Below are 10456 nucleotides of genomic sequence, written 5' to 3'. Positions count from 1 at the left end.
AATATTGAACTTTAAAAAAATTGAAGAGGTTTTAATTTTAAAACTATTGATAGGTGTATGGTGTTTATTTTGTGTCAATTTTTTTAAATTTGCTACTTAATTTTTTTTAATATTTTTGTGATATATGTGTGTGTGTATATATATATATATATATATATATATATATATATATGTATATATATATATATATATATATATATATATAGTTGGTTAGTTAGTATATTAATTATTTAGTAAGTTTTTAATTTTTAATTATGATTTATTTATTTATTATTTTTTAAAATGAGACAACGAGATCTTATGAGTGTTTATGTAGTTATACATCGAAACATTTAAAGATTGTGTAAGCGTTTAATTATGTTATATCCAAATTCAAATAAGTCATGAAATTTTAAACACTTATAACATAAATTCTAGCTAATATAATAAGAACCTATTAAAAAGATCTTAATTAAGCTATTTTTCTAGACGGACCCTAAATCTAATAAGGATCCTTGTTTGTTAGCTTAATGGTATATGAATCCTTTTTATGTATATGTAGATTTGTCTAATTTCATTTACTTGATGAAATCTTGTTGTATATATAGGCTAAAGTGTTGGGACTTTTTGCCCATAGATCTCGTTGTAATCTCCTCAGATTAGGGGAGTTGTAGAATATATTTTGATATTTAGAGCCCTATATATTATACTATTTTTAGACTAATGTGTTTCCTAACTTATAGCTCCATTTGTATATAAATGTATATTGTACCTACTCAATTATGTAGTAGTCAATTGAATATCAATCAAATTATATTCTCATTTCCTCTTTGTCTTGAAAATTTGTCAAAATGAGTCAAGATAACTTCAACAATGGAAGAAGAGGAGATTTCAGAGGTAAAGGCCGAGAAAATTTCAACCAAGATAGAAACAACAATAATGATTACTAACAACTATGAAGAAAATGAAAGATAACCAGATCCAACACTTGATGAACCATAAACATCTAGGAAGCCGTAGGGAAACCCTTAACTACCAAGAGATGATAATGAGCCATCTGATGAGGAGATGATCAATTTTGCTTTATTTGTTGATTATGAGCCATTGGCATTTGAAGAAGCCTTAAGTGATGAGAATTGGAGAAAAGCCATGGATGATGAAATTCATGCATTAGAAAAGAATGATACATGGGAGCTAACAAATTTATCTGCAGATAAAAGGCCTGTTGGAGTGAAGTGTAAGTACAAGACAAAGTACAATCCCAACAGAGAAATTAATCGGTTCAAAACAAGGTTTGTTGCAAAAGGATATAAGCAAAACCCAAGTATTGATTACTTTGAAGTATTTTCTCCTGTTGCAATATTAGACACTATTCACATAATTATTTCTTTTTCGGCTCAAAATAATTGAAAGATATACCAAATGGATGTTAAATCTGCATTTCTAAATGAAATTCTGGAAGAAGAAGCATATGTTGAGCAGCTTGTAGGATATGTGGTCAGAGGAAAAGAAGATAAGGTCTATAGATTAAAGAAAAATTTGTATGGGTTGAAGCAAGTGCTAAGAGTGTGGTATAAAAAAATTGATTCTTATTTTGTGAAACATGGTTTCGAGATATTTCCTTAGGAGCACATGTTATACATCTAAATTTGTTGATCCTGGAGATATTCTCATTGTATGTCTTTATGTTGATGATCTAATCTCCACTGGCAACAATTTAAGGATTATTGCAAAATTCAAGGAGGCTATGATAAGTTATTTTGAGATGACAAATTTAGGATTAATGTCTTATTTTCTTGGCATTGAGGTCATTCAACAGGATGATGGGATTTATATCTCCCAGAAGAAGTATGTAGACAATATTCTAAAGAAATTCAAAACCAATTTCCACATTAGTTCAAGAGAAGTTGATGCTAACAAAGGAAAGTGAGAAAAAAATGGTGGATACAATTCAATGCAAAAGTTTAATTGGAAGTTTGAGGTGCTTGACGACGACATGACAAAATATAATCTTTGGAGTTGGTAAGGAGAACTAAGATCTATCTCACTAATTATACGACTATCATCACTAATTCCTTAGGTTACCTACCTTACGCAAGAACACTCACTCTCGAATCCCTTTATGCTTAGCAAACAACGCCCACCTTACACTCTTCTTAAGGTTTCACACTAAACCTTCTAACTAGTCCTCACAACTTTTCCAACTACTCTATATGCTCAACAATTCTACACCAAACATCTCTACTATTACAGTTTTTTATGGTTACTAGACCTATTAGATTCTCAATCTCATACTTAGGCGGTAAACTAAGCATATCCTCAAGGAACACAGGTACAGGACTTACTAAGCTTGACTTCCGTCTACGGGTAACAAGGATCATGCATACTCGGTTATTTCCTCCCGAAACACCTTAATGTGATTGACAAAGGCAAAAGTCTCTCTCTACTAGTGATAGAACAATGACATGATCTGTTTACCAAGCAGTATAACGAGGCGTGATAGGAAGATAATCAGCCTATAATAAGACTAGCACTTGATTAATTGGAGGCAATAATTCAAGTCAAGGAGGATCACCCATCTGAAATCAACAACAAATATTCAAATGAATTTTAGAGATGAAAACATGACTATATTGTACACACATATGAAGATGTTGATAATTTCTTGATTGTGACAGAATCATCAGAAAGCAAATTGTTTAGCACAGACACATAAGGAATGAATTATGCTAAGACTTACAAGTAAAATCAAATCACTTGACTTCAATATGCAACACAAAGAAATGGTTCGTACCAGAATCGGAAGGTACGGTCAAAATAGTATTCCTTATGAAATATATCTTGATACGGGTCATCAAACTATAAGGCATTAGCATTGCTATGAGCAAGGAATTGCAAAAAACCATACAACAAGCATACATAGACTTATAGGTTCCTACCACAAGCATATAATGTACTTATGTACTTACAAGAAATAAGAATCAAACAGTCATTAATGGTGTATTAATGAATCACAAGCTTCAACAACCACATTCATGACTAAACACAAAAGAAAGGAGTTAAGCATTCATACATTTACACATCAAGAGACACACACTTATCCAAGGCATATATACACTTCAAAAGGTCTCCACAACACTAATCCACACATCAAGAGAGAGATAAGCTTATTAACAACATACACGTAGGAAGATAAAGGTTCATTAAGACATTATCAATCAATATCAAGACTACCTGCATCACCTAACGACTTGCCATATGTCCTACCATATTTCACGAATTATAGAGATAGTCAGTCTCATAGCTCATGACTCAATAGTGGAATTATGGTATAGCGAAAAGGAAAAACAAGCATCAATTAGTCTCATGCAATCATGCGAAAAGGAAAAACAAGCAATAATTCAAACATAAACAATAGAATAATCACAAGAAATCACACAAAGCACCCACCAGAATATGGTAAGCACATAACACACTGGCCGAAAGGTTTGACCTGCTCTAATACCACTAAATGTGAGATCCTCTACCCTGACATACATATTTATATAATATCATGCATAAAAATGCGAAATTAATTAAAGAGATTTTATTCAATAAACATAAAAGAGTTCACGTGGGTAAAAGATTCACATCCACATTAATCATCAAATTAAAAACTTATCAAATAAGGATATGAAAACATCTCCAGCCCAAAACAAGGTCATCCAATTTTTACAAAAGGAAACAAGTTATGCAGTGTAATAGCATAAATTAATATGTTTAAAACATTATGTAAATAATATAGAAACTCATGTCCTAATGCCACATCCTATTAGAGCGTTGTGTCCTAGTGTCCTCTAGCATGAGGTTCTTTAAAATCATCCACCTAACCATCTACTCTCACAAACACAAAGTTTGAGATCATCACAGGATCCAAACACAAACAACACATAAGGAGTGAGTTATCACATTCCTAAACAGGTAGAGATAAACGAAAGAATATATATATATATATATATATATATATATATATATATATATATATATATATATATATATATATATATAACAAACTCAACTTAACACAAGTTGCATCATTTTACCACTCATTGCGTAACATCACTTATCCCAAGGATTTAATCACAAAATCACATTTCACACCTTCACATTAATCACGTGTTCAAAGCAACACATCTCAAGTTCAACACATCTCACACTTACACAATTCATTATTCACCATCATGTAACAAGTCATAATGATCATTACACAAGCGTTATGTAATAGATACACTAAGACTCAATCCTATATGCAATATGGTACCATGTTAGTGAAAAATCTTGTCAGACGCCTAGGAGTACATGACAAGATAGACTACTCATTGGTAAGTTAGATCACTCTCACTAAGTGAAATCATAGGAAGACCAGTCAAGGTCACTCCCTTTTGTGAGAGTGCTCCAACCATATAGGATCAACATAGATTTAGAGGAACACTAAAACCAAGTGTATTTACCTCCAAGGCCTAAACTCTAAAGAATCCATCAGGGCCTCTCCCTCTTGATTTAGGTCCAACCCATAAAATATTTTAACATGCAGACTTTATCTATAAACTAGACAAATCACACGACTCCTCAATTGTTCTTAAAATAATTTTTAACTTGTCACGCTTCAAAGTGATTAAACTCGTTGGGTTCCCATAGTGGATTCCATCATAATACTCGTCGCGCATAAACTTGTCGCCCTTAAAAGACCCATGATCATGTGATTGTATGGTTCATAGCTCACAACTCAATGCACACAACTTTTCAATACACATGTATATCACAATTTAACATATACTCAATTTTCCACTTACACATAATCTCAATCATAATCTCATGATCCCTACATAACATGTTATCATGCCTCATGAATCATATACACGACATACAGTAGTAATATTCACATATTATAGTCGTATAATTTATCATCTTGTTAATGCAAGCATTTAAAATCATATATGGCTCACTGAAGCCTATATATTATTGTAATTTTTAACTCGTCACGTCTCAAAATGATTAAACTCGTTGGGTTCCTACAGTGGAGTCCATCATAAAACTCACCACGTATTAACTCATCGTCCTCAAAGGGTCTTAGAGTTGTGTAATTGTATAGTTCATAGCTCACAACTCAATGCATATAATATCTCAATACACATATATCTTACAATTCAACACATACCCAATTTATCACATACACATAATCTCAATCACAAAGTTATAATCCCAAAGCAACATGTTATCACACCTCATGAATCATATACACATTACACAAAATTAATATTTACATGACACAAAACATATATATATATATATATATATATATATATATATATATATATATATATATATATATTAAATTGAACTATATTATTTTCAATTAAAAAGATTTAATAATTAATTAAACTAATAATGCATTAAAAGTATTTATCGTTGAATCTTGGTATAGTAATTTTCTTCAATTTAATTTATTATTTGAACTATTAATTCCTAATTTGTTTTAACAGTTCATATACATATATAATCATTAACACATAAGAAGCTTATGAGACCAGAGCATGACAAAGAACATTTCAAACAATCCTATTCTTTATATAGATTTGTGATTATCCAATTGATTCAAGAGCAAATCACAACCCTACACATTCGCGTGGTATTATGGAATATTATATAAAAATCTTTCCGATCATCATCAATAAGCAAAATATGGAGGTTGTCAACAATTAATGAACAATAATATATTAAAATCAAATAGATATCTCATGACACAAATATACTGAAAGCGCACTCAATTCATGATAATAAAGCAATCAAACCTACAATTTATAGGTAGAAAAACAAGAGAAAGACACATTATGATCATAGATAAATTTTTAAAGCACGAAACAAGAAAATAGAACACATCAATTTCACAATAATTGCGCATCGGGATATCAATGGTCCATCAAACACAGTCAATTTGCGATTAAAAGCATGAGAATATAATTTGATTTCATAAAACAACCAAAAATAACCAAAAATTGATCATTTAGGGATCCCTACACATGTTCATTCTAATCCTCAAGTGTGACTAACTCATTCCTTACATGTAAGCGGACTAATGTGTGTAGTCCGACAACAATAAAGTCTCTAGCGGTTTCCTAAGATTCTTTAAGCTTTTCCTCTAGTCGCTCTGCTAGGGTTTTCATGCATTAGAGAAAAGGAGAAGGGATTAGAGCTTCAAATTCATTGTCTCTGAGCAAGGGTCATATCTCTCTCTACAGACAATATTTCACAAATCCCAACGGTTGGAATGTAAAAAAAATAGTTCCAAAGTTGGTGTCTAAATGTCAAGATGATCCAACGGTTTATAAGTCTGAGATTGTAATTTTATTGGAACAAGTTTGAGTGTATGCGAGAAAAAAAGAGAATTTTAAAAGAGAAAGAAGAATAAAGAGAGGAAGAAAGAGGAGAGGACGTAGATAAACTACTCTGATATTAAAAATGACTATTTATATATCTGAGTACTCTGAGCCTATTATTTTCTAAAAGCCTTTATCTATTTTCTAAAAGCACATATTTATTTTATTTACTTCAAAATCACTATTTTAATTAATAAAACTCACTTCTCATTATTTATTTAAATTCTAAAATAAAAATTCTATTTATTCTCTATTTTGCTAATCTCTGGTTCATGTGAATAATTATTAAAAATCCTATTTTAACTCAAAACACATCTCAAAATAATTATTAATTTAATTAATTATAAAAATCTAAAATACATATTTAGTAAATATTGATATATTTGTCTACCAAAAACCAGAGTGTTACACGTGGTTGTCCCCATGCTTGAGATAATAGGCCGCTAGTTATCTTGCATTGGCATGTATATGTTCTGGGGGACCTGTGTCTCATACTACAGATAAATCTTTTAGGATAATGTAAAAACCCGCCTCAAGAAGGAATCGTACGTGATCTAAAGTGTCGTTTTCCAACATTAACTCTTGTAAGCTATAAATACCATAGTGGGGGTAACGTTTTTCACTTAGGAGACACAAACAACCACAAGTGTTCTTCCTCTGTACACAAACTCTATTCCTAGTTCAGAGTACCGTCCTTTTACCTTGCGTACACATCAAAGAAGAAAAAAAATGGAAGGAGATGGGTATTGTGGGAGTTTCTTTCAGAGGTGCAAGCCTTACATAGCCATGGTTTCTCTGCAATTCGGATTTGCGGGTATGAACATAATCACTAAGGTTTCCCTCAACCGTGGGATGAGCCACTATGTGCTTGTGGTTTATAGACACGCCTTTGCTACTGCAGCTATTGCTCCTTTTGCTATTGTTCTAGAGAGGTACCTATCACTCATTCACATAGGAAAAAAAAATGGGAGAAGAAAAGTGAAAACCATTGTTTCATTGTTCTGAATCATTTTCTGATTAACCTTCTCTTCTTCTGTTTGTCATTGGCAGGAAAGTGAGGCCCAAGATGACATTTCTCATGTTCATGCAAATATTTGTGTTGGGTCTACTTGGGTTAGTAATTTTCTTGCTCTAGAAAGTGTTCATTATGATCGATGCAACCTGAAAACATGTTCTAAAATTTGTTCTTTTCTTCTTTTTTCTGTTCTGTTCTTATAGGCCTGTGATTGATCAGAACTTATACTATGCCGGGCTGAAATTTACTTCCCCGACCTACTCATGTGCGATTAGCAACATTCTTCCTGCAATGACATTTGTGATGGCTGCTATTTTTAGGTATATTTAAATAAACAATCGGCTAATCTTGATCTTAATTCTTTTAATTTGTTAGTATTAGTACTATTTTGTTTTTTTTTTTATTGCTTTGAGATAACATGGTTTTACTCTATGCTTGGGCTGGATTAGGATGGAGAAGTTGGACATGAGAAAAGTAAGATGCCAAGCAAAGGTGATTGGAACTATTGTAACAGTTGCTGGGGCCATGTTGATGACATTGTATAAAGGGCAAGTAATCAGTTTCTTGGGGTCTAAGTACATGCATCACCCCAGAAACTATGTACCTGAAAACACCACTGATTCTGGTGAAAAGGATTGGTTTAAGGGCTCTATTCTTCTAATACTTGCCACCCTTTCATGGGCTTCTTTCTTCATCCTTCAGGCAAGTAATTAAGTGTTTAATTCAAACAGTGTGGAAAGAGTACCTCACCTACAACTACTACTACTTTGATTCTTATTCATGAGAGTGACTTGTGTACATTATTTATGATTAATGCAGGCAGTGACATTAAGGAAATACCCTGCTCAGCTCTCCCTCACAGCACTTGTGTGTGCCTTGGGTACACTGCAGTCAATTGCAGTTACCTTTGTCATGGAGCACAAACCCTCTGTTTGGACCATTGGCTGGGACATGAACCTTCTTGCTGCAGCCTATGCTGTAAGCCTCTATTTGTCTATCCATCTATCTCATAAATTATTATATGGTCTAACATCATCTGATCTCAATTAACTGTTACGTGACACGTAATGGTGTTTTATTAACTATTTATCTTAAATTAAAAAACTCGGGTACATGTCACATAAAAATTGGTCAAGAATCAGGATTATGTGGTAGTCTCGGATCATATGATAATTTTTTCTGCTCTATCTATCTATTTTATGTTGAACCATATGAGGAGAGTCTAAATGGACATAAACTTTGGTGCACAGGGAATAATATCATCAGGTATCACCTACTATGTTCAAGGGATTGTCATGCAGAAAAAAGGTCCTGTTTTCGTAACTGCTTTCAGCCCTTTGATGATGATTATCGTAGCCATCATGGGTGCTTTCATCCTTGCAGAAAAAATATATCTCGGAGGGTGAGTACTAAGTCCTCATATTCATTCACATCTTATAAGTTTTTAGGCACAAAGAAAGAAACTTCGCTTTCCCGCGGTTTCGTCTCACAGCTTATAAGTTTTGATAACAGAGTCACTCTCTTCTATCATAAACTAAAAGTTTGTGTTTTAATTTACATAAAAGTTGAAAGTTCGCAATTTCAAGAGGCTCAACTTTGAAACAGTGGTGAACAACGAGTAATCCGATTATTGATGTTGATTTATCTACATGTGCTTTCAGGGTCGTTGGTGCTATTCTCATAGTAATGGGACTTTACTCCGTTCTATGGGGCAAACACAAGGAGAACAAAGAGAAAGAGGCAGAGACAACCATGGAGGTGATGAAGTGCTGTTCAGAAAATGGGAGGTTGGAGACTGTGGTAGAAGATGCTGAAACAAACAACGACATTGAGATGCAAAAGGGTGAAGCCTCGAGAGAGTTAAGGGTAGTCATTAGTGCTCCAAAAGCTTAAAGTGGTACAGATTAGAAAGGGATGAATAATAATAGAGGCTGCAATGAAAAAATGGGTCGTTAATTGAGAACAGAGAAATTGAAAGGGGTTGTGTTTTGTGTACTCACCAACTTTCTTCGGAAAATTAACTTTAGATTATTTTTTTTTCTCTTTTTTGTATTTTGAATAGGAGCTTATGTGTGGACCTTACTTGTCCATAATGTAACTTAAATTTTGCACACTTTGGTGAAAGGAAAATTGACATTGCAGAAATGTTTTTTCTCTCTCTCTCTCTCTCCAAAGTGAATAATTCAGAGAATGTTGTGATGTCTTGGGGAGAATTGCTTACATCTAATTGCAGGTATAAACGATCTAATCGTACATGAAAGTTTTCTATAATTTTAGCATTAGATGCTGCTTCTTTACCATCTTGATTTATTGGAGCTAAAACTTTTCTAATCCTATAAGACACGAGTTCCCTGATACATGGTTGGCAGAATATTAAAAGAATGACAAAGTAAAGTAAGGACACCGCAACCTGAAGATTACATGCGAATGTTTGAAAGAAAGCAATATCTATATCAATATAACATGTTACAATTGTATGCAAATTTATGCTACATGAACAAAAGGGATTTGTCTCAGTTAAGTTTGAAATCCTAGTTAATTTCCCCAAGATTAACAAAACATACAGAATAGTGGTAGAGCCTATAAAAAAAACAGAGTAGAGGTAGAAAGTATTTAACGAAAATAAAATATTTATTATATTATAAATATAAAAATTGTTCAATATTTATTTTTAAGTAATTAACAATACTTAATGAAATATATTAAAATTTCCTCAACTAACATGTAAGAACTATTTAATTTAATAATGTTAAAACAAAAACATAAAATTCTAAATATTTTTTTAAGAATTTAATTTGAATATATTATTAGTATAAAAAATTTAATGTTCATTTTGCAACTACTGGCAATCAATTCTTGTCACTGTTACACACGTTATATAATTAAATTTATTATTAAGACTAATTTGTGCACATATCTTGATTATATTTAACTATTTAAATTTAGTTATACGAGAATCAAATTTAGCCAACTTTAAAACAGACTTACCCTTATATTATTAATTTATCACCTAACAGATATCATTAATTCAATGAATTTGGTTATT

At 32.2% G+C, this 10456-nt stretch overlaps 1 protein-coding gene across 1 annotated transcript; it reads left to right on the top strand.

The window, feature by feature from the left end:
- The first annotated feature begins 7005 nt into the window (after positions 1-7005).
- On the top strand, positions 7006-9569 carry LOC114400751 (WAT1-related protein At5g07050-like). The gene is made up of 7 exons (XM_028363375.1): positions 7006-7327; positions 7446-7508; positions 7614-7730; positions 7860-8112; positions 8230-8388; positions 8661-8812; positions 9072-9569. The coding sequence occupies exons 1-7, from the start codon at positions 7125-7127 to the stop codon at positions 9301-9303; spliced, it is 1179 nt and encodes a 392-aa protein (XP_028219176.1). The 5' UTR covers positions 7006-7124; the 3' UTR covers positions 9304-9569.
- The last annotated feature ends 887 nt before the right edge of the window (positions 9570-10456 follow it).

Source organism: Glycine soja, chromosome 19 (genome assembly GCF_004193775.1).
Source record: "Glycine soja cultivar W05 chromosome 19, ASM419377v2, whole genome shotgun sequence".
Taxonomy (NCBI): domain Eukaryota; kingdom Viridiplantae; phylum Streptophyta; class Magnoliopsida; order Fabales; family Fabaceae; genus Glycine; species Glycine soja.
The sequence above is the reverse complement of the archived record's forward strand: the minus strand, read 5'-3'. Positions and strand labels throughout refer to the sequence as shown.